Raw genomic sequence first — 25,308 nt, forward strand, 5'->3', positions numbered from 1 at the left:
GAACATATCGAGGTGGTGAGTCTCTTTATGATACACTCACTTTTTATTTGGATATTTGAGAATCTGAGCGTGGTGGTGGTGTAGTCAGAGGTTACATCATGCAGCTGTGAGCCTCCGGGTGTAAATCACACCTCGCGGCGGTGCAGCTGGGTGTGGCATTAGTGGTGGTGGTGTTGTTGACAGTGTGGAGGTGGATCTGGGGGGGGGGGTTTGTGTCGAGCCAGGCCGTCACGTTCCCCTCGCTCGTGACGAGACGTCGTCCGTCACTTTGTTTTGACAGAGCTGGACCGCTCCCAGGACGCCGTCTCGCCCGCCGCCGCCACCGCCGCTCAGACACGTCTCGGTTTGGCTTCGGCAAAACTCCATCTGTCACTCGCAGATTTATGGGGGAGTCCTCGTTCTTTTTTTCTTTTTTTCTGAGAGCGTGGGAAATCACAAGCAGATTGCACAACGGCTGTTTTTTCCAAACCTGTTGAACGACCTTGATGGGATGTTTTTTTTTTAGTTACACATCACAACACGTGCACTCACAGCTTCTCTTTTTGTTTTGCAGGGCGAATATCGATGAGGTGGAGACGGAAGTCGTGGAGATCGAGGCAAAGCTAGATAAGGTAAGACATTTGATGCTTTCTCTGCATAATGCACTTTATCCTGTCAGCACGTCTGGTCCTGTCTCACCAATCACTGATGTCATCGCTGGTGTTTATAACATCTCTTCGAGGCTGCAGGGCGCGAAGACGTGAAAATCGATAAAGTGGAGGTCAGCTTGGAATGAAACGGCCTCGAATCGGAGCACGTATTGAGGAGCGTATTTGGCTGTCAGTGGATTTAACACAACACATCAGACAGAAATATTCAGCTTAACATTAAAAGGCGTCTTGATATCTTCAGCGATGCCAGCTGACGCTGTTGGTTCATGTCGGATTTCTTGCTTTACAAGTCGGTTGAGATGAGTCCAGGAAACCATCCAGGCCCGTCAGCTACAGCTCTGCCTGCTGTGTCTACCTGAAGGCAGAAAAGCCTGCTGTGACATCACTGGCTGAGGTGTGGCCAGGTGTACAAACTGTCTCACAGCCTGATGTAGAAGCTGCATTACGGTGCGGTGGAACATCAGCGGATACTTCTGTATCCTCTGCCAGATGGCGGCAGGTTAAACCGACTGTGTCTTTGAGCGTCCTTTGTGTTGCGGCTGACATTAAACACAGCTTTGCCCTTTATACAGCTGCACACTTACAGCCTTATAAATACCCTGCAGTGCATAATCTCTGAGCATCGCTAGCCTCCGCTAATGTCACTCAGCCCTGTTGAACAGTTCACGTGAGGATCACTGAAAACGTGACGCAGCGTCGCTGCCGGCACCGCGACTCACTGAAAACATTAGACTGCATCACGGCGGCGTTCAAAGCATCCGGTTTCCTCGTAACGAGGCAGCCAGATGCTCTTTTCCCCCGTAATGCTCGTGTCACCGGTCCATCTGCTCCTGCTGACATCGAATCACGGTATGTACTGTATATGTGCGAGCCAGGATTAGTAAATTCTTCTTTTTTTTTTCCTGCCAGCAGTGCTGGGAATTGTTGCCGGAGTATTTCTTATTCCACAATCAAACCGATGGTCTTCCAGCTCCCTTCATGGTCGTGTGTTGTCTGAAGCGGAGAGAGTAGAAGTGAAACTCTCGGACTCGTACTTTCCTCGCTCACTTACTCACACTTTGAATTTGAAACATCTGCAGTTCTGGGATTGATTAATACTTTTTTTTTTTTTTTTTCCTGTGCTTGAGTGATTCTAATTTAATCCAGTTACAGTTTAACATTAGATCTCGAAAAAGAGGGAAATCCAGTAAAGGACCTATTCAGTGATCCATGTTTCAGTTGATTTTTTTTTTCTCATCCCGATTGCCAGCGCGCTGTTGGATAAAAATAATCCCCCCCCCCCCCGCCGGTGCGCTGGAGGGCAGCTGGGAGGGACGGCGGCAGAGGAGGACGAGCCCGATGCAACCCAAATAAACATTTTCGTGCACGTCATTCGTTTCTCTGATTATTTACTTGTTTTTTTTTTCAGGATAATCTTTAGCAATGCTGCTCACAATCAGGCTCTAAACCGGACGTATGACCATTTCAAATTGAAAGTTTGGGCATCACATGTCAGACAACAGATTGGTCTTCAAAACCAGACAGATTTGGATTTAAAGACATTAAAGACTCAGACAATATGAGAAAAAAATAATGACATGAAGTATGAGACATAGCGAGGGATCCTCACAGACCATCTCCACACTACGTTTATTGATTCTATCTTGTTGATCGGTGCAACTTGAGATGTTACGATGGCTTCTATTTTAACCGATAGACGAAAAGACGAGACGGTCGCACCTTGGTTTCCCCGCTCTTCTCCCCTCAGGATGTAAATGCATTGTCTGAAAATGTCAGACTATTCCTTTAAGACTAATGGGGAAAAAAGGTCCTCAGTCTCATGTCTGGTTAGCAGCTGGGAGGAAGTGGAAGTGAAGTGCTGAAAAACCCCAAAAAACCTGGCAGTAGAACACAGGCCGAAGAATAATAGGAAGTTAATTTTGCTGTCACGAGAGAAGAAGCTAAACAGGCTTCGCCGCAAACATCGTGCATTCTGCTGACATGTACATGGCGGCGGGATCAGTGTTTGTTCGCAATTCTCTGGTGCTGGGATACATTAGGGCTCCGTCTGTTTCGGGGCCGGCGCGCTGACGGCACGTGGACCCCATGTGATCGAGCAACACTACTGTATGGTTACCGCAGATGATCACTAGACAACAAACGCCCAGCTGTGTGACCCTGACTGCGGTCCATGTGTGGTGGCGTGCTGAAAGCCTGCAGGTTTTTGATCTCGCCGTCTGGCGTTGAAGCCGTGAAAGCTGCAGAATCATCGCGGCGATCGTCACGCGGAGCCACAAAGAGGCGAGACGATCTCGGCTGCGCCGCGGAAGGTTTTCTGTGATTTTTACAGTAAAATGATCGGCTGATACTTGCACTGATCTGAGGAGAACACGGTCCTCATCACCGCGTGACAACCAGGGCAAGGATGGCAGCACAGCATTTCATAAAGATGACTCCAGGTCCCACGAGATGTTCAGTTTCCCATCCTGGAGATGACAAATATGGAGACGGCTAAAAAAGCATGGATGAGATAGACCTGCAGAAAACATGTACGACAGCTGTGTTGAAATAAAAACAAAGCGGCGTCCGCTGAATGAATGAAGAATGTCTGTCTGCACTGTGACAAAGGGAAAACTCTGATATTCACTCAGTTTCTGATGCAGGAGAACATAGATTTGGCATTTAAAATGAAATGAAATTGCTTTATTTTAAATCTTCAGTGAAAGTGGGACGTTTTTGAGGGGCGTGTACAGAATGTGAAGACGACAGGATGGTCAAATTTAAATTCACATCAGCTTACTGTGATATTCCTGATACTTAACCGCCGTGCATTGCAACAAAGATTTAATTTAAGCGGGTTGTGATTCCAAATTCCGTCCTGCAGATCAATATTTTTATGATATATCAATTTGTGTACATGTGTTTAACTATTAAATTATAATTTCTGTCGGTATTTTCTTTTTACATAAAGTTTTAAACGCTTTTTCGAAGACGGTTCCCTTTATTTACACGGTTTGGGCCTAAAAATAGCTCAAATCGAGCTCATATATCACCTCTAATTAAACTCCAACTTCCAATTATAAAATGTAAACATAAAAACCAAACAGAAGACGTGTCCGCTGCGTCCTTTTACGGCACTTACAGCCCGTCTAACAGTAAAACGACGGGCGCGCGGTGAAAGTGATGCTTTTTTTTCATTTATCCCCTCCGCGCCTTTTCTTTTCCTCTCCACAGCTGGTGAAGCTATGCAGCGGGATGATCGAAGCGGGGAAGGCGTACGTCAGCGCCAACAAGCTCTTCGTCAACGGCATCCGGGATCTGTCTCAGCAGTGCAAGAAGGACGAGATGATCTCGGTGAGGTTCTGATGAGGAAAACACGGCCTCTGTTTCAGCCTTTTATTGTGGTTTTAATGTATTTATGCTTTCTGGATAGGAATTTTTATAGTTTACGTCTCCTGGGATCGGGACTTTCCGCCTTCTTTGTGTGTTTTTGGCCTTACAGCTCCGTGTGTGTGTGTGTGTGTGTGTGTGTGTGTGTGAGTAAACCTGATTACTAACAGATTAGTAAGCGAGGATCTGGAAACTCACTTCTGGCTCGGCTCGCAGCGGCACCAGCGTCTCGCTGTTGACATTAAGTGCTATTAAAAGCCGTCTTGGCTTCGACTGTATGACTAATTGTGAGTTTCTTATTAAAGTCATGTTCATATTTGTAGTTTCCATTGTAAAGGGAAGGAAAAAAAAAAAGAAAGAAAGAAGTGAATCAGCCCTGCAATTAGAGTTCCTTTTTTTCCCCCGTGCAGGGTTCAAGGGAAAAAAATCCTCCGTGCACCTCGGTGACATTAACCAGCTTCGACTTAATTTTAGCATTTTGCGGATCTTTTCATTTTCCTCAATTTAGAATTCAAATAAATTTTGGTTTCAGTTTTCGGACAGTTTTTATTGCTCCCCTTTTCTGTTTCAACCGTCTAAGACAAACACAGCCGCAGTTCCTGGAATATTTCTTTGTCTCGTTAAAGAATTTATTTTATGATATGATTTTTTTTCTTTTGTCTTTGCAGGAGTGCCTGGAAAAGTGCGGTGAAAGCCTCCAGGAAATCATCAACTACCACATGGTAAGCCGGCCTTGCACTCCTCCGCGTACAGCTCGATGATATCACCCCGACTGACTTTTAAAAGCCTCGCGAGGGTCCAGTATTCCCTCCAGAACAATACTGAGGGTCAGAACTGAGCTGGGACTCCATGTGGATTTCTTCTCTCACACATCGTTAAAATCCGTCTGTGTGACTGTCAGTCAGAGCGGTGATCACATCTCAAAGCCGCAGAGGACGAGAAAGACTCATGACGCCGTCTTTTCCAGGGCTCCTTCAGACCTGCGTCACTTAACTCTGAATCTGATGAAAGTTCCACATTTCAGAATAAGAACCCCGTTTTTGTTCTTCCTCTTTTTTGCTACGTAAAAGTCACAGTTGGCTTCTTACGGGGCTCGATGTCGTCACATTTCCGTCTCTTTTTCAGCGTGGCAGAGCTCTGGATTTAAAGACTGCAGCAGAACATGCAGAGAGAGAGAGAGAAAGACAGGGATGGACGGTCTTTATTGATTATATTTCCAGAATGGATGCATACATGGACCGCTGTGGTCACCGCAGACGTGTAGTAGTTCTGTTTGTACTGCTTTCTGGAGTCCGCTTGGAGGAAAAAGTTCCTCACATGTGCAGTAGATATATTGACGTGTTCCCGACGACTACGCTCCCAAATATTTCTTCTTTCTTTGTTCCATTCCCAAAATGTAATCCCAATCCCCCTCCACAATTGTAGCACATTTGATTTGTCTTTTACATCGTTTCAAACCTGAAGTGTCAGAGACGCACACCTCTTCACACAGTTCCTGGACACGAGTAGTTGGAGCCCTTGTAGCCACGCAGAGCTGGTGTGTAAAAACCCTCTGATGAGGAAATATCCATCATGTGGACGGTAATACATTATTTATCGCCGTCTTCATCTCTGATGCACAAAGAAAAGCTATTTTCCCCTCACGGTGTTAGCCGCTCAACCGTCCAACCACGGCGATAAGCTCGCCAGCTCTTAATGTTTTGAAGTTTTTTCATGCAAACTTCACTCATAGCCTGCTGTACATACAGCGTGTGAGCTAGTAGGAAAAAAAACTTATCTTCTCTGCATTTAATGCCGGTGGACTCGCACAAGCAGCAGGTTTTGCCCTCTGACAACACTAAATTATGGAAATGAAAGCAAAGAAATGTCCCGTCGGCATGAGGGTGAGAAGATGGTGACAAAGCCATCGTCTTCCTTCTAATCGCGGCGTTTTTAACGCACTGTTGTGAGGTATGAACTCTTAATAAAGGGGAGCTTTAACGGACACGGGAACATTAAAGGCCATTTGTGGATTTTTTCTGTTTTTCCAGCAAGTAATCCGCAGGTATGTCAGCGTAAAAGTCTCCCCCGATAACATTCCTGGGAGTCACAACCCTGAATAACAAAAACACTGACGTAATATAGATTTCCCAGCTTTGTGACTGCATTTTCAGAATCTACATCTCCCCCCCCCCCACCCCGAGTTTAAACACAGCTTCTGCTTTACTGCTGGCTCGTTTGCCCTCCGTCCTTGCCTTCGAGGCTCCTGACACCCTGCCCCCCCTCTGAAGCCCCCTTTGAAGCCCGTTAGCTTGAGCTCATTGCGTGCTGGACGATGCTGTAAAGTCTGGGAGTGTGTGTGTGTGTGTGTGTGTGTGTGTGTGGGGGGATCACATTCCTTTCAAAGATGTGTCATCGCAAATCAGCCACTCCCTCCAGCCCTCCCCAGTCTACTGCCTTAGAGAGAGAGAGAGAGAGAGAGAGAGAGAGAGAGAGAGAGAGAGAGAGAGGTCAGTTTTACAAATGGAGGGTTAATGGAGCAGCCAGGCGTGGATCAGCTCCAACTATCGGACTGCAGTAACCCCGCGTAACCTTGACATGTCACTCTACGTGCTACATATGGCCGGGCGTGTGTACATACATGTGCGTGACTGTCGATAGTCAAGTAGACGTACAGTAGTGTCCTATATATATATATATATATATGTATATGTACTGCTGGATGAGCCAATGGAGCGGCAAGTAAAGGAAAACTGTGCCATGCTCCACAGCCTGAGTGCTGCAGATCGAAGACACGATGCCAGAAGAGAAAAAAGGTTTGACAGACGAGCGGGAGTGAAGATTACACGATAGTTAGGACCTGCGCGATGTCAAAGGTTAATGGTTGCAGAGCATGCTGGGAGAAATGACGACAAACTGATTGAGTTTGGTGACAGTCCGTGTTCTGCGTAATTTATTTCACTCTCAATAATTTACCTTTTACAGCTGAATAAGCAGATATTTGCAGGTTTTTTAAACGCGAGTGAGTTCGTTTTAAAATAGGCGAGCGGCTCCTTTCCCTTTGCTAGTGGACGAGTTTGCCTTTCTGTTTTTATTCTGGTGTTTCATGTTTGATGTTATGAACATGTTATTTCATTCAGAAGACGTTAAAAAGTCTTAATAACATTCTGAATCAGACACATGGAGCTGGTGATGGAAATAGCTACAGAGTGAGGCATCTCGCTTCATTCCCATCTCTGTTGAGAGCTGCACGTGTGCAGTACCATGTGGAGGTCAGACACAATGTTACGGTGCTTTTTTAAAAGTATCTTTTGCTTGAATCTCTCTTTAAAACTCAATGACGATGTTCAGACAGTGCAAACTACATTTCTCTTGACTGTCTCATCATACTAAGTACTCCAAACATTAATCCAGCGAGCAGCAATAGAAGAAATAAAGGCGACACTTACAGGTTCCCAAGTTTGAACTTGCTGACAATCCGTACGCGAGCTTGAGTTTTTAAAGTGTGTCCTGATTTTTTAGGGTCACTGGCCCTCGTTGAGAAATCATTGGCGCGCACATAGCTCAGACTTTTCCAGTTGTTGTGGGGACATTTCCACCAAAAACATAGTTTTTTCACTTGGTCTTCACTTCTTTAATCATGTGATGGGATGAAAAAATGTTTACGTTGGTTACTGGATGTAACTCAAGTTCTATAAGTAGGCGTCGGCCACAGTGAAGCGCGTATGACGGCAATTATGGTTTCACAAAAACCCCAGCGTAGCGCAACGTGACACCGGTGACGAAACCCGTGCACTGCATTTATTTTAGCAAAGTCTACCTGAAAATCTGGCAATAAAGCGACAATTATGATCCCTCTACATTCAGTACAACGAAAAGCTGTCTCCGTGATGGAGGCTGTAGATTGTGATGTTTTATTTAAGAGCATTTTACAGCGAGGCGTGTCCTTTTTGTGCTGCTGCTCCTTTGTTAAAATGATTTCGTGTTTAACCTCCGGCAGTTTTTAGGACGGCATGCTTCTCTGTGTTTCCAAGTGCTTCTTCTTTCCATTCCCAGTCGGTCTGTCAGCGTTTCTGTCCGACTGACAGATTCCCTGTTCGTCGGGTTCAATGTGTCACACTTTAGAGACCATAAGAGAGCGCGGTCTGGCCCGGGACCAGCTGGCCTCCTCCACTGTAAGCTCAGCTGGGTTTTCAGCCTCCTGTTTCTCTCCTCCTCCTCCCTCCTCTTCTTCTTCCTCCTCCGTCCCTCCCTCCAGTCCATTAGAGCCAAGAGTCTGACTGGACATTAATATGATTGGCTCTCAAAGGTTTTCCTTGTACTTTGATGTAAAAGCAGAACAAGGCGGCGGCGGTGATGGTGGTGATGGGGGTGTGCGAGTAGTGCGAGACTGAAGCGATAAGAGGGGGATCCCCCAGAGGAAAAGATTTCACCGAAAGATAACATTTGCAACGATGTGACCTAAACGCAGCGAGGGGAGTCTTGATACTCGACCCGAAGCTGTCGCATTTTTCTGTCGACATCTTTCTCACGCATTTGGATTCTAATCAGAAAAGACACCCCGTGCGTTTAAGTGTGTGTGGCGCCGCCTTAGCCGAAAAGGACTCCAGCAGCGCTCCGATGAATAAGAGATGACGGTGCTTTATATCCGCTCCTTGTGACGGACGTCCCACGGCGCGCGTGCAGCCGCCACGGCAGCCTGCAAGCTCGAGAATAAGGAGAAAAAAAAACAAAAAGGCGTCGTAGGAAGGGGAGCCGCTGAGTGCCAGCCGCCCTTGTTGTGGCCACGCTCGGATGCCCTCAAAATAAACACGAGCGGCGCATATGTTTGAAACCCAGACGGGCAGAGTATAAAAGAGTCGCGGGCCCTCTCGCTTCCCTCCATTTCCTGGTATCTTGGCTCTCCTGCCCGTCTCGTACGGCACAACAGAACAAACGGCCTCTGTTCGCATGAAAGTCCGAACGTGGGCCGGGCGCAGCGGCTCTCGCGTCGCCCTTCCTGCGAGGTCACAAGAGTTGTTTTGTCTGCCGACGGGCGGCAAGAAAAAGCGTCAACAGAACCAGGCCAACATTTCTGTCTCCTTTTTTAATTCAAGCATGAAACTCCATATGAACACTCCATAAATTATTGACTTCCGTTTGACTCTCCGAGCATCCATTAGAGATGAGGAGAGACGGAGGCGAACATCTCGAGCTGCCAAGTCTTAAAATAAGCACGGCGGAGTTATAGGTCGCAGTCGCGTATATTTACATTCAGGCGGTTTTGATTTTCCTGATTGAACTCGTTTGGATGGAGTAGGATGGAGGCTGCACACACACACACACACACACACACACACACAGGCTGATGGAGTGAATTCCCACGTGGGGCACCAACGCCGGTGTCTCTCGGTTTATATTTGGAATATAGAAAACAAAAGCAAGACGCGCAGCAGGAAGCCGTTTCTGTCTGCTGCTGCTGCGCTCCTGATCGTTCCCCGCAGACTGTAACTGCATCCTTTGTTCAGACGGTGAAGATGTATGAAAAAATGTGTCTTCAAAGGGAGAACAGGGCCCCGATGGAGAGACCGATATTTAATTAACACTCTTATTTGTGGCCTCGTAAGACTTTGTTGTTATCGTGTTCCTTAAAATACTTCACACGGACAGCAAGAACCCGTCCTCTGAATATTATGATTAATGTTGAAGCCCTTTAAGGAGTTTTGATCTCCAGTGGCAGATTCACCTCACAGCTGATCAGTAAAGAGGCGGTGAATGCAACATGACCTTTAACTCTTTCAGTCAGAGTTCATCCGTAAAATATATTGCAATTCATTTAAACATCGGTGCCATAAAGAAAAACTTTATTTCAAGTTCATAGATGCAAAGTTTTTATATGTTTTATCTATGTTCAGTTTTTGTTGACCTGAGCTGCAGTTACATGAGCAATGTTCCTTTAATTTGATTGAAATCATTCTGATTAGACGTTAAAACTTCACCATTGGGTCCTTGTACTTGGCGGCCAATGGATTTTCGTTTTGAAATGAGAAAAACCAAAATCAGGAGACGCATCGGAAAAAGATCATCATCCATCATTGGTTTCGCGACAACTTTTCTGTTGTGACGCAGAAGTTGTAAGAAAGTCTCATTTCAAAATGAAAATCCGTTGGCTGCCAAGCACACGGACCGCAGTGACACTCAGTAAAAATGATCCAATCTGTGTGTTTTCATGCCCCAAAGCATTTAATCAGACACATTTTTTTGACGTGTGCAAAGTGATCTAATTTTCCGGGAATGTTAAAGTAGAAGAAGAAGAAGAAGAAGAAGAAGTTGTCCTGCCTGTTTATACAGTTTTCAAAGTTTAACCAGTTTTTGTTTCTGTCCATCCATGAAACTCGTCACCAAATTTTCGCCCCATGTAGATCAAACATGCGCAGAAAGGATATATTTATTTCTGCCAGAGAGAAAAGATCAGATTAAGTGTTTACATGGTTATTAGGCACGGAAACAAGTCCAGTTACCTATGATGCAGCACCGTCATCAACATTAGGTGCTAATATTTTGTTGTTGAACGTCTTTTAAATCTTTACCCCGCCTGATTAAACCCATTATATTAACGGTGGAGCCTTACTGGTCTACATTATAATGTATATTTCCAGTTAACATGCACGTGAGGGCAGGCAGTATTAAGAAAACCTGAACATTACACGAGCAGAAACGTTGACGTCACGGCGGAAAGCGTTCTGAAGCGGATCGGGTCTTAAACCAACAGTTTATCCCCTCGCACTTTGACTTTTTCCTGTCTGATCTGACAGACCACTCAGCTGCGTGTTTGCTTTTGTGTTTGGATCGGCACCTCGGCCTGAAGATAATTGCTCGACTGACCTCATTAGATTCGTCCGTGTCCCGACACGCTGGTGGAATGAGAGTGAATGAGCCGACTCTCAGTCAGCACAGAGGTCCATTGTGATGCGACGGTGTGCGTCTCATTCCTCGGCTCTGATATCAGGTCCGGGAAGATGTGCCAGATACTCCTCGCTTACCTACTGAAAACATGTTTGACAGTGTCTTCTTTGTTCGACATTCAAACTCTGTTGTGTGTTGATCTGTCTGTCAAATGTGAGAATAAAATGTTATGATAGCCATTAATTGCTGAGAAGATTTCAAATCCAAACAAAGAAGGATCTCATTCATAAAGTCAACAGCTTTGAGCTTAGTCACCTCAAGACGTGAGCTAACTGCCAAACGCTGGCATGACAAGACACAGTTGGCACAGTAGCATGCTAATGTTTAGCATTTAAGTTAGCTCAGATCCTCCAACACAGTGAAGTAAGACTAAGCCTTCATTTCAAGTTGTAGTCTTGTCTTATTTTGATAAAATACATAATCCCACACCTCTCTTCTGTTGTAAAACATTAGAATATTTATCCAATCAAATTTAACTGGCCTTGATCGTTAGCTTGCGTCGTAGCGAGTAGCTAGCAGAGATAGAAAGGAGCGTTTCATTGACAAAAACTGTGTTTAGATTTCCAAAAAACATTGTTTCTTCATCTGAACAATGTTAGCGCTCCATTTCACTTGGAGAAATCACTTAACAGGAGCTCAGAACAAGCTCAACTCTGTTTCGCTATGATTGTAACGAGTTAGCTTTCAATGCTAAATCCACTGAACAAACACGTTTTGTGATTTCCCCTCCGTACAAAACATGGGAAATTTCAGAATGCTACGTCTTTCCTGCCTTTGCTGGTGCAGTTCTGAGTTCAGAAGACATTTTACTGCTGTTAGTTGTCGGCCAGTGCAAAGTGCTGGTTTTATCGCTCATTATTGTATGCTAGCTTGTATATTACGGTGTATTTGTTGCTGAGGAGCAATGTTTTCCGCAAGGTCAAGGAACAACTTAATTAATGGCATCAGTTTTGGATGTATCCAGTGATAGCAGGAAGAGATTTTGACTTGTTGATGCTGCGACTGTAGGTGAGTCTAGATGTTCATCTAAATTAGGGATTAAACCTCTGGGGACCATGAATGTCCGAATCTGAATGCAGTACATCTTACATTTGCTGAAATATCTCACACGTTATTGGACCTCACTTCACAAGTGTCACTCTCTCTCGTAGGCATATTGTTTAACCTCTCTGCGACAGGTTGGCGATCCCGCCTTAAATCTCTTTCTGTCGAGCTGCTTCTCATCTCTCCGAGGCGACCGGTGGCACCTCGCACAAAGAAAAGTAGGGTGTCAACTTGCCACAAAGCAGCTCAGGAATGCTACAGGCAGCACTTCCCCCAGAGCCAGGAAGTCTCACAGCAGCTCCCCTGCCACACACACAAACATGGACCTGCGCTTGTTGACTCGACTGCGTTTAAAGATCGCGGTTTACATTGAGCCACCTCCGTCCTCGTCCGCACGCCGCCCCGACGTCATCTTACACCCGGGTGTTTTATGGCCGCAGCACACCGCTGACCTGCCGCCTCTGTTTGCATGTTTGAAGGAGCCCTCGATAGCACAACACTCCACTTCTCACTCGTGCTGTCGGAGGAGCTCGTTAAACTGCAGCCAGGAAGAAAAAAAAACAAAACCAGACCACACGCGCTCCATCAAACCTCCGGGCGATGTGCAGTCACGGAGAGCGGCCTTTGAACGCGACAGGACGCCATTAATAAACACTTCATTATCTCGTCTGGAGAGGGTTCGGCTCACCTGTTTGTGTGTCGCTGGCTCACTGTGTGTTTCTGGTGAACAGGGCGGGAGGGCGGCTTCGTTGTTTTCGCTCTCACACTCATTTGGACCCAGTGGGTTTATAGAGCAGTTAAAACGAAGCCTCAACCCACCATCAGAACCAACACGTCTCTCTCGAGAGGTGGTGCCGGGAATACCATGAAGCTGACCGCTTCCATCTCCGCCACATCTTTATTTTAGCGTCCTGTCAAATCCAACTCAATTAAATGTATTTTTTAACATGTTACTGCGGAGGTGGACGAGCTGCCGTTACCGCCACAGGGCCATTTGAATGCAAGCTGGTTTCAAAACGTACTTTCGATGCGACATTTGACAACGATGTCTAGAAAATCAGGATAAACCTGTGCAGCTCTGAGACGCTCCGACAGTCTTAAACCAACCTTTACTTCATGAACAGCGCTCCTGTGTGAGATCACACACTTTACATGGATTCCCTGAGCGTGCAGAAGACAGAAATGTCAGAAAATGATCAAAAATATTACAATGATTGGTTGATTGATATTGTTTTCATTGTTATTTGGCCCCTCTGTGAGTGACGCTGAGGGATCGCAGCGCCGCTCGATGGCACAACGCACAACTCAGTCTCCAGATTCATTGTCTGACTCATAATCAGCGCCGGTGTAATCCCCGAGTTAAAACACCCGTAAGCCTTACTTTTACAATGCCGTGCAAACTCAAATCTTGTAATCCACGCACAGAGTTGTTTATCCAATTACTCAGACCGGATGAGGAGTCAGAACCCTTTTAACCTCGGTTGCGGCGATGCCACATGATCGGCGAGTGGGTTTGCACCCGGCGCTGGATGCGGACTCTGCAGTGTCACATTGTACCGAAAGCCTCCTCTCCTCCCTCGTACTTCCTCCCTCCCTCCCTCCCTCCCTCCCTCTCTGCCCGAGTGACCTATTTAGCAGCAGCAGCAGCGGCAGCATGGCAGGAGGAATCACAGAGGATGTGCTGAGAGGCTGAAGGAGGGAGGAGGAGGAGGAGGAGGAAGGGTCCTGACTGTGAAACACCTGACAAAGGCAGCGTGTTATTGTGTCAGAGCGGGTGTAGTTCGAGCCGGAGCGACTCTCCTCCACCTTTTCATTCCAGCGGGCATCAAGGGCCGATTTGCATCCTTTGCAGGCAGTCGTGTGAAAAAGCTGTGCTTTATCGCCCTCTGTTGGTTAGAAATACGTTGTGGGTGTGTTTCAGGAACGCACGCTGTTCTTTTCCCTCCAAAAAGTCTTTGAGCGAGAAAAGCTGAAATGCTCGAGGTCGTGCAGACAGTTTGCATTGTTTTCTGCCGTGCTGGTTTTAAAGGCTGAAAAGCAATTAAACAAAAGGAGCTACATCTTTATCCGTCAGGCTGAAAGTCATTAATTTGACCTGACAGTTAACTTGAACCGGTGGGTTGTTTTGTCCTACTGTCGGACCCTTTTTTTTCCCATCATGCATTAATTTAAAACAGACCATCTGATTGATTTAAAGTGGGAAATGATCAATTTACATCTGAAACATGAGCAAGATCCCTGATGAGACACTTTATTTTGACGGGGTCAAAAAAGTTTGGGAATCACTTAATCATAAATATGTATTTTGTAAACTCATCATGTGTTTTTTTTTGTAAAATCCTTAATTGACAAGTGAATAGTAACTACAACCATCTGATAAATGTAGTTTATACAATCTTTTATGTAATATTTAGAAAATGTTTTATGTTTTAATTTGATTTTATATCAATATTTGTGTTATTGGTTCATCTGAAATACATTTCTTGATTATTTTCTCTGTTAAATGTCTCCTTTGACCTCAACAAGATCACAAAAAACAAAGAAAAGCTCGATCCTCAGTAGCATTAAAACATTCATTAGCCGACTGATTAAATGATCGATCGTCTCGGCTCGAGTTTTGATTTGCTCATCCACATAAACCACTTCTCCTCAGGTTTACTAACGCAGCTTCCTGATGTATAAAGTTTGCATGTGATTCAAAAACATAATTAAGTAATGCTCTATCTTCTCTCCCTGTGTTTCAGATCCTGTTCGATCAGGCCCAGCGCTCTGTGAAGCAGCAGCTGCAGAACTTCGTGAAGGAGTGAGTAAACCTCTCGCTCGCGGTGCTTCAGTCAGGTTTTCCCTGCAGACCTTTGAATTATTCAACACAGGTAGAAGAAAGTCCAGAACCTTAAAGCCTAGATGTACCCTTGATGCCCCCCGAAAAACCTTTTTGGCATTTTTAAATATTTAACAGAGTACAAGCTTCTGCAGCCCGAATACGCTGTCACAGACGTATCATGAGCGATGCAGCCTGAAGTGACCTGTGACCTCACGCTGACCCCCCCGTGTTCGGTCGAAATATCCAAAGTTTGCGATTCTGTTTGTTTGTGATCCGGTCGTGAAGCTGTTTTACCGATCTCGTGTGTGTCTTGTCAGGGATGTTCGCAAGTTCAAGGACACCAAGAAGAACTTCGACCGGGTGCGCGAGGACCTGGAAATCGCGCAGGTGAAGAACGCTCAGGCGCCGAGGAACAAGCCTCACGAGGTGGAGGAGGCCGCCGGCACGCTCAGCATCACGCGCAAGTGCTTCAGACACCTCGCTCTGGACTACGTGCTGCAGGTTAGAGTCGTGGCTAACTGATGGAGGAGGAGGAGGAGGAGGAGGAGGGGGGATAAATAATGCTGTAAAATATTTAGATGATGTTCAAATAGACTCTAGAGAATAGAGAACGACCGTGATGCAGCCCTGTGACCCTGCAGCGATGTCCGTGTCCGCCCTCCTTCCTGTCTGACACGTTCCCCTCTCTGTTTGTGAAGCAGCATGCGTTTATTTTGCCCACAAGTTGTGCCCTCCTACCCTCGGCAGCCCCCGGCGGGCACAAAGACACTGATTCAGTGTGACCGCTGTGATGGCCGTGCCCTCTTTTTTCCATTCTCCCCCTCCGCCCTCCGTCTGCCGGGTGCCTTGTTTCTCTGCTCTCAGACGTCTTACCCCTTTTTGAGTCTTAATTGAAAGTGTCTAACAGCAGAGAAGGTCAAGAGCCGGAGGGAGATGCGCTGTATGTGTGAGTGACCTCTTAAACGCAGCACTGAATGTCGTTAAGGTTTGCAGCGGCTGCGATGTAGAATGTAAAGGCTCCCATCCAGGAAACGCTGCAGGGAATGTGTTCTCTTATGGCAGCGCGTTAAGTTTTCTGACCCACGAGGGGGAAAGACTGTAGTTTATTATTCCAGAAAGAGATAAATATCGTCCACAAGAGGGAGTTATCTCGACTTCCTGTAGGTGAAATCCTCTTCTTATTCCTGGACGTTTATATAGAATAATCTTAGATAGGCGTGACTCAGTCTCACCCGATCAACCACAAGTCAATTCCAAGCTGTTGTTGAACCATTTGGAGCACAGACTTTGTGTTTTTGGGGGGGTTTTGGGCTCTTTTGGACGATTATAAGCACAATATCTGAGTGCTTCTGGCAAAAGTGTGGACACACTGAATTATTTATTTTTCCTTGAGCCTCAAAATAAGCCTGTAGGTGACCTGAGACTGTGGGTTAAAACATAACAGATGGCCTGACAAGTTCAAATTTAATAACAATATCACTGAAAATCAACACCTGTGTTTTTTTTAAAGGAAATATTCCGGCGTGTTTTTTTATCCTGTGACATCAGAATGCCCCTGCTTGAGAGTAAGTTGGGGGAAAAACTCATTATAGTTCTTTATTTCCTTTTTTAACAGTGATTTTACGCATATCAAATATTGAAAAACAAGTCTTACATGTGGAAAAGCAGTCGATTCAGAGGGCAAACTGCATAAAACTACATAGACTTGCATTATTTCCAAGTTGAGGGCTTTAAAAAACTGATATACACTATATATTGCTGCCTTTGGTCAGGGGTCCAGAAGATTGTTGGTAAAAGATTAAATTGATTAATGAATGACGCACGTCTTTAGTAAGAACGCATCTAAAAAACTGCCGCAGTAAAACATCTTGAAAGTTATCGGAGATTAAAAGTTTGGTTTAGTCTGCTGACGGCAATTTGATGCGATCAGGTTTCGAATAGAATATTTAAAATTTTCCTGTGTAGAAATTAATGGGATGTCGATATATTATCAATCTGATTATCAAAAGTTATGTAGTGAAAGAACAATAAATAAACCAGGACGTCACTGTTGGCGCTCAGGGATTTTACGACGTGCACCTGAATGCATCACGAGTGTCCAACTCTGACGCTCGTTCATGGAATGTGTCCAACTATAACGGGTAAAAGTGAATTATGTGTCCTGTGTGATCGTTTTGGACGTCATACACTGAAAGGAGCAAAATAAACCAAATATGAATAAAAGAATAAAACACATTTGTCCTCGTTCTCTGCAGATCAACGTCCTCCAGGCCAAGAAGAAATTTGAGATCCTCGATGCTGTGAGTGCCTGCAGACGCACAAACACGTGCATCGTCCTCTGTGTCGCCTTTGTGATATATTCCACGTACAAACATCTGCACAGTTAAAAGACAAAATGCTCCTGTCCCATCCAGATGCTGTCCTTCATGCACGCCCAGTACTCGCTGTTCCAGCAGGGCTACAACCTGCTGGATGAGATCGACCCGTACATGAAGAAGCTGGCTGCTGAGGTGAGCGAAGCGTCTCCGTCGCCGCTCGGCGTATTGCTCCATCAGTCATCAGTCACACCATCGCTTCATTCCCCCCCTCAGGCGCTCTGTCTGCACTGGGATCGGGTTTATCCTCATTTGAACTATCGACAGGAGGCAGCTGCGTAATGCATCATGTGGATTTCTGCTTCCTGGTTGATACTTTTGTTTTTTTCGATTTGATCTTGGGTGTATTGTACCTGACAAGCTTCCTCTCTGCACCCAATAGAAAAGCTTCATTACAGTTTAAACCATTATTTCACCCACATGTTACTGTGGTTTAAAGAATGTGTCACTGCTGCAGGAATCGATGCTTCGTTATGTAACACTGACCCAATGTGCCATTGGAGCTTGTGTTTGCAAGTGGAACATGTCACACTCAGCCTCTGTGAATCGCTCTGACAGTCCTGTTCCTCTACTATATACTGCGTGTTACGTTTACACGGGATGCAGGGTTTTTTATCAGAACGCTGAACTTTTTTTTTTTTGGTTTTCTGACTTTCAGCTGGATCAGCTGGTGATTGATTCAGCGATGGAGAAGAGGGAGATGGAGCACAAACACGCAACCATTCAGCAGAGGGTGAGTTCCTATATTTGTTTTTCTCAGATTGACCAAATAAAAACTGTTTGGTTTTATGGGACGAAATGCTTGAATGGATGCAGAAAACTGAGCGAAAAGGTTGCAAAAAAGTTCAGATTGTTGGCGTCACTGGACCATTTTCAGCTTCTGCTTCTGAGGAGCTTCTTCTACGTTTCTGTCAGTGGTCAGACCGTCTTCTCCTGTTTACCTTCACACACACACACACACACCTGACACTAACCTGAATCTGAGAGCCCCTTATGCCTGTCTGTCATTGATATATCTCTGTGATAGAAAAGGCCTCAGACCGTCTGGATGGTTTGAAGTTATATACTGGTTAGCTCTGGCAGGTTGGACACCGAGCGGCTCGATGAATCAAACCGGGTGTGAACGTGCTCACATCTCACCTCCGGGATCCCAGTCTGCCACTTGGCCCAGTGCATCTGTTGTGACTGGGGGTGGGATTAGACCTGGGCAGCTGGGAAGTGTTTGATTAATCCCCTCTAACAAAGTCCAGGCATTGATTTAAGCATTAAATCAGGTGGAAGTAATGTTTTTTTAAGAGCCATTAATCCCACTGTTGTCTGCTGTAGACGTTCGGTACATAAACTGCAGAATGTGCTGATGTGTAAGAAGGAAGATCAATGTGGACTCAGACTGGTAAAGTGCTGATTGGTTGCTTTTCGTGTCGCGAGGCTGTGGATGTCGGACTCCGACCACCACTTCTATACGGAGAGAAATATCTTGGATCCCTCTGACTTTGGTGATACTCTTTGTCTGAATATTTAGCCCACAGCATCACTGTGCCTGACTACAATCTCATGGGTCTCACCAGAAACTTAGTATTTCTTCCAGATAGACGTTGGTTTTGCAGGACATGACAGTGCACGCTTCGATGAGATTCAGGTGCACGTGTTTCTCTACAACTTGTGTATTTGACCTGATATCGAGCGAGACTCATGAGACCATTTGAGACGACTTTTCTACCATAAAGGAAGTTATGTGATCTAGTTTGTAGACGGAGGAAGGACCATGTGAGGGTTAATCTTGCACTTGGCCTACATATGAGCGAATGGAGTTTGTTGACTAGATTTTGTAAATGTTTTGTTCCAAAAAAGCGACCACTGTCATGCGCCTCAGTCACAGAGCACATTGCCTCCGGGCGGAAAACATGTTTACAGGGAGTCCTGCAGCCTCACAGAGCACATGGCTGCAGATTTGAGTCATTTTTTTCACCAAAACTATTTGTTGTGAAGTGAATGTTGATTGCACAGTGGAACGGCTTGAGGATAATTACACAAGTCCGCGTTGGAATTGGTTGAATTTTGTTTTTTTATCCGCCATCGGGCACAAAATCTCTCAGGAAAACGAAGGCTGAGTGGCAGCCGGGTATCTTTTCTCTCTCCGTTACGGACTAAATGACTGAATAAACTTTGTTAGTAAATCTGCTGACTACTTTCTTGATTAATCAGAAAATGCTCATTACGGTGTCCCAAGGAGTCCAATATAACATCTTAAATTGTCCTCTTTTGTCTCACCAACAGTCCAAAACTCAGGGTTATTCATTCCGACAGCATATAAAAATGGATAAACACTCAAAATCCTCAATTTGACGAAGCAGGAACAACCAAAATCTTGAAAAATGACTCAAAGCGTTATATCGATCCAGCTCAACTATGACTACATTGTCCCCTGGTGTTCAGATAAATGGGATCCACAAACGCGGGGTGCACTCCTTGTCCACCGTCCTGCCATTTAATAATTCAGGAAGCCGTCTTTTCAGCGGGCCAGCGTCTGGCTCCCCTGTATCCCGGGATCAGCGACCATCTGTCAGCCCGCTCCGGTCAGTCGTGCGCTCCCTCCAGGCGCTGTGGGTCTGTGTTGTGGACAGAGCCCGGGTCACATGTGGAGCCAGTTATTGATCTGGTTTTTTTTTTTTGTTGTTGGAGCTGTTAAGACACTTAAGCTTCACGCTCCATTCGCCGCACCAGCGGACGTGGACTGTAGTGGTCCGTGAACTGAGGTCACGAAGTCGAAGCCACATTCAAGTATAGTGACGTTACAGCCAGTGGGCGATGTAAGGGGGATAATCAGAGGTGCGATTATTGTATTATCTCCACCTCGGCTTGTCTGCCGGTTCTAACGCTCTGCTCTCTTCTCTCTCTATTGCCTCTGTGATCCGGATGCCGCCATCTCCTCTCAGACCCTCTTGCAGGTGAGTCGTCCTACGTTTGTTTTTCCCGAGTTGAACTTTTTTTATACTTGAAACACATCTTTTGGTCATGTTCCTCGCGAAAACTGTGGGCTAACAGTGTTCGTAAGGAACATGAACAAACCCCTTTGAAGTTTTCTCCGAGCTGGATCCGGACTCCCGAAGCCTCGAGGGCAAGCTTGAAGTGAACCCTGAATCATTTATACTAAACAATTAGAATTGCTGTTCCTAGTTGGAGTGGCCTGTATAGACGCTGTTTTATCGCCTATTGCAAAAGGGATAACTACAGTTTTTGTACATACACAGATAACAGTGTGATTGTTGACCATTGCAGATGATTTTCCTGCGTAAAGGAACAGCAGCTTCAGAGTCATTGGTGCACAAAACTGTATAAAATCTTCGTTTTTTTTCGAGTTTGGCTCGCCCTTTGTTCACCGCTGCTTTCAGAACAGCGCGGCCCACTTTGTTAAAGAGATTTCTTTTTCTCCCCCCCCGCTTGTTTCTTTTCTTCCCCATCGCATCCAGCATGTCCAATAACCCTTGTGTAAACTTACACAGGACAAAGGGGGGGGCGGCAGCCCTCAGTCGGTCGGTACAAGCACAAAAAAAAAAAAAAAAACACGAGAGAGCAGAAAGAGAGTTAAAGTGCTCCGACTGAACTGTCACTGCTGCCGGCTGGGTGAAGCGGCTAAATGCCGGAGCCATCCATTTTTAACCACACATTTAATGGAGAAGTCCTGTCCGAGGCAGCCGGCTCCACCTGCCGCTCCATATTTCCGCATTTACGTCTCCAGAGCGCCACAGTGCGTCAGCGGATTTATTTTTACCCCACATGGATGTTGTGGCTAGGGAACGATCGGATACTCTTGTTTGTGTGGCGCTTTTAATGATGCATACATCAAAGCAACAAAACATTACACTGTGAATATAAGCACATATCGAACATCTCTAAAAGCCTGTACGATGAAAAGGTTTCAAGGAGAGACTTAAAAGAGACTTGCGAGAGGCAGAGGTATCATCGTTTGGAGGCTCTAATAGCCTCCGTCACCAACTGTGACCTGGGAGTAATCAGCAGGTCAATAAATCCAAAATGCATCTAAGGACGAAGCCATTTAAGGCCCTCATGGTGGGCGATCAAATGTTTTAATCGATTCTAAATCTAACAGGGAGCCAGTGGAAAGATTCCAGCACAGCAGCCCCTTTGCACCAGCCGGTGACGTTTTGAAGGGAGCCGCGGCTGATAACGAGCCGAGAATAGATAAAAGCCGGCGCGGCTTCCTGCGAATGTGCAAATGTTAGAATGACCTATTTTTTTGAGATCGTCTTTAGCTGGAGGACAGAAGATGAACAGCACTTTTTGAGGTTAGTAACAAATGCTCCAAGATTCCCAGCAGCCTATTAAGTGTTATTTGAAAGTCAGCCATGATGGGCACCAACAAACCTGATGGGACCACAGGGGGACGGAACACAGGGTTCGTACGGGTGCTTGAAATCCTTGAGAGTGCTTGAATTTCAATGTTGTGTTTTCAAGGTCTGAAAAGTGCTTGGATTTTAGTTTAAGTGCTTGAAAGTGCTTGACATTATAGCTCTGTGGATCAGACTGGATAGTTTTCTTATTACAAGGAGAAATAAAATCAGTGTGTGTGTGTGTGTGTGTATCATCACACATGCAGCCCGGTAACAATAGAGAAGTATGGCTGAGGAGAAGGTGAATTTGATGCAATTTGGACTGATGACACGTTCAATATTATTAAACTTTGATGAATAAGCGAAAAGCTTATAAAAGTTTATGTCAAAAAAGAAAATTACAGGGTGCTGTCAGGTCTCTCTTTGTCCCAAGTGTAAGTGTACCTGAAGAACGCCAAGTGGCTTCTCTTTTTTTTGGATAAAACTTTGTGTTCTCCTTTAATTTCTAAAGTTTTTGCTATCATGAAACATCATTTTAGATGTTTACAGCATAATACAATGTACATAATTGTGATAAAAAGTGAAAAAAATAATCATGAATATATATATTTCTGTAGATGTGTATTTTACCCCAGCTATTAGGTGCTGGAAAATTTTGTAAATGACCCTTAAAAGTGCTTGAAAAGTGCTTGAACTTGACCTTGAAACATGTGTACGAACCCTGGGAACGGATTCACCTCAGACATGTATGTATGTATAGCTGAGTGTCATCAGTATACACATTTTGATTGTGTACATCCAAGCAAAATCATCCCCAGAAGTTGTGTCTCCACTCTGTTTGAATATGATCAGAGGTGCGATGTTCAGTAGACAAATATATCTATAACACATTTATTCATAAACACAAGAGGTTTCAGCCCTGGGCCTCCATTAGATGAGATCTTCAGAAGACTCAAACATCACATCGCACTTTATTTCCTTGTCTTCAGGGGTGTTTTTCTGTACTCCCCTAATCCTCAAAATCCCTTTTGCGTTCCGGCGCTTCAGCTCATTAGAGGAGTCAGAGAAAGTCGCGTTACCCGACAAGTTTTATTTCAGCGTGTTCTGAGGAAAGTTTTCTCTCAGTGGAGCTGTCAGGAACTCGGAGCCGCTGATCTGCGTTAACCTCTGCTCCTGACGACTTTTGCTCGATCTCGTTTTTTAATTAAAGCCTTAACTTGAGTCTGTCTGATCCTGTGAGTCACCTGAATCTATCGCAGAAGACACAGTGACATTTTTATCGTCTCCTCTGCATTTCATGGCCGGGTGGTATTTCAAGACGTGTCTGAGATGTCAGGCTTTCGTCACTCTGGAGTGAAGTCGATCAGGTCTGTTGAGGATTAGTTAAAGCAGGTGTTAGGCAGGTACCTACGGCAAGATGGGATGTAGGCATAAAGCCAGTTTGTAACAGATGAAAGCTTGTCGACTTAAGTCATAATGAGACACAGACGGACCGAGCGATCAGAGCCACCAAATGGACTCACCATTTGGTTTGAGAGTTGGCAGAGTGGCCCGTAGGCGGACCCACGCACGGCAGCAGACGGTGGATGGAGCATGACGACATGTTGTCTGCATCATCCACTGTTCGAGTCGGTGTGAGCAGCAGCTCTGTAGGCCGCTCCGTCAGCTCGCCAGCCTGTCCGACTTTCCAACCAGATTTTTTCCGACCCCATTCATGGCCAGAGTCGCTGCTGTCATGAGCCAAGGGACAGCTTGCCGAGCCTACGTTGAGACAGCAGGCAAATTAGATTGGTTTCTCATTCAATCTCGAAGACAGACCGTCAGCACAAGTGGTCAGATTTGATTTTGGTGTCCAGACATCACCATCATCTATCTGCGTGTGCTGCTGTGGTAACACCTCTGGCACCAGTGTACGCTGGCGATGATGCAAACTGGCGCCAAGCCATTCTGAACGCCGGCTAGCGATGTCGTAAATCCTGAATTTTGTTTTCGGTAAGATAATCAAATCAGTATGAATGGAACAAACGTAGGGGTCTTTGGTGACGGTGTTGAAGTTCAGCTGCTGCGCGGCCGAATTCACTTTTGACGTCGGACAGGGAAAGTTGACCGAGGTTCATCTGGCTAAGCATGCTCACCTGTTATTGGAGCACAGATTTAAAATGGGCGGGACTTGGGAAGGGTCAGCTCGCCAAAAGGGGGGTGTAGTATTGAGAGTAAAAGGCTTTTAACTTTCTGAACAGATTCACTACACATGACCAACGTTGCGTCCATCTGAACCCATGAACACGTTGATCCCTGTGCGTACCTGGTCGCTACTGTGGCGAAACTCACGCTCGTGTTTTAACCCCGCTGCTCCCCAACGATTCCCACATTTGCTCCAAACATTTAGAAGTCTCTGTTTCCCTGCTCGTTCAATAATTCAACCGATGTTCAGTTTCTGTCTGTGTGACGTCGCATCATCAAAAATAGATGGCCTTTGTTGAGAGATTGCAGAGTGCCACCCAGTGCACATCTTGTTCGGCGTCGCCTCGCTCGTTTTCTGATGTCGTATTCAAAAACGAATCTTCGTCTGGAAGGTAAGGCTGCGACCGCTTCTTGCAGATTTCGGTGTGTATTGCTGTGCAGCTGTGAGCGGAGCTGCTGTCAAGCGTGCGGGACGGTGAATCGGCGCTCGGTAGTGTTCGTCCGGTGGTCCGGGCAGCCTGCCAGATTGATTCCCTCTGGGTCAACGGGAGACTGGAAACTCCCACCTCCCTCAGCAGGGGAGGTGTGTGTGCAGGGAGTTGTAAAACTGAAACAGACCCGGGCACAGAAATGTCAAAGCAGCCTGCTTGTCTTTGGGTCAAGAGCAGCTACAGTACTGCGTAGTGTAGTGTCACTACTCTCCCACAGCCACGGATACACTGGCAGCTGTATGGTAATTAGATTTAATCCTGTGAGGCTCACAGGGCAGCAGGCAGGTGGCTGTAGTGGAGGGCACACATGTCAGTGTCGGAATTACGCACACCGAGCTGCAGCGACACAATGTGTTAGCCCCGGCTGTGCGAGGCAGAGCGCTGAGAGAGCGAGAGGATGCTTTCACTCTGAGAGGCTTCAGGAGCCCCGTTTGTGATATTATCGCCGTTTTTTCCGATGTTGTTGGAACACACGAAACGCTTGAAAATGAAGATCTTTTGCCGCTGGGACCACAGTCTGGTGGGTTGATTCTGCATTTCTTTGGATGTTTGTTATTTTAGTATCTAGAAGTGATTAACTTGGACTTAACTCTCGACTCTGTGATAGTTTTTTGTCCGACTTTAGAGAGATCTGTCCCTTTTTAACGAAGCAATAGACGAACCGCTGTGACAATGTTTTATTTTTAGAATAACACTGTTGGAGCTCTCACTGACTGTCTTCATCTCCTTCTCTCTCTGTGATTCTCTAACATTGCTTTCACTCAGCACAGTCGTTCTCATTAAGATCTTAAGATAATTTGACAGTTGATTCTGATGTCATTTTCATTGTTAATTGATTATGAAGATATTTGCAGTTTACTTTCTCCTTTTTTTGAAGAGGAGAATGTTCTGGCTGAAAGAAATAAGCTTATTTTGCAGTTCCTACCTTTTCACTGCGTCCTGCAGTTTGTTGTTTGTCCCATTTTTGGGATGTTTTCTATGAATTATTGATGCGACAAACTGGGACTTTGAGATATATTTAGTGCAAGTCTTCTTTAAGGTAAAGCTGATGCCTGTACCCTGATTTCTCATCTATTTTACTCTGAATGGAACATC

The 25,308-nt window shown here is 45.5% G+C and overlaps 1 protein-coding gene across 4 annotated transcripts in view; it reads left to right on the forward strand.

The window, feature by feature from the left end:
• acap3a (ArfGAP with coiled-coil, ankyrin repeat and PH domains 3a) overlaps window positions 1–25,308 on the forward strand; it is a 74,503-nt gene that overhangs the window by 32,951 nt on the left and 16,244 nt on the right. For 3 of the 4 annotated variants that reach the window (XM_030422576.1, XM_030422574.1, XM_030422573.1), the window contains exons 2-10: window positions 554–611; window positions 3,864–3,983; window positions 4,688–4,741; window positions 14,732–14,790; window positions 15,129–15,312; window positions 17,067–17,111; window positions 17,226–17,321; window positions 17,845–17,919; window positions 20,123–20,134. In XM_030422576.1, the coding sequence (XP_030278436.1) occupies window positions 554–611; window positions 3,864–3,983; window positions 4,688–4,741; window positions 14,732–14,790; window positions 15,129–15,312; window positions 17,067–17,111; window positions 17,226–17,321; window positions 17,845–17,919; window positions 20,123–20,134 (703 nt within the window). The other variant, XM_030422575.1, reaches the window with a different exon arrangement.

The sequence above is a fragment of the Sparus aurata genome, chromosome 7 (genome assembly GCF_900880675.1).
Source record: "Sparus aurata chromosome 7, fSpaAur1.1, whole genome shotgun sequence".
Lineage (NCBI taxonomy): Eukaryota > Metazoa > Chordata > Actinopteri > Spariformes > Sparidae > Sparus > Sparus aurata.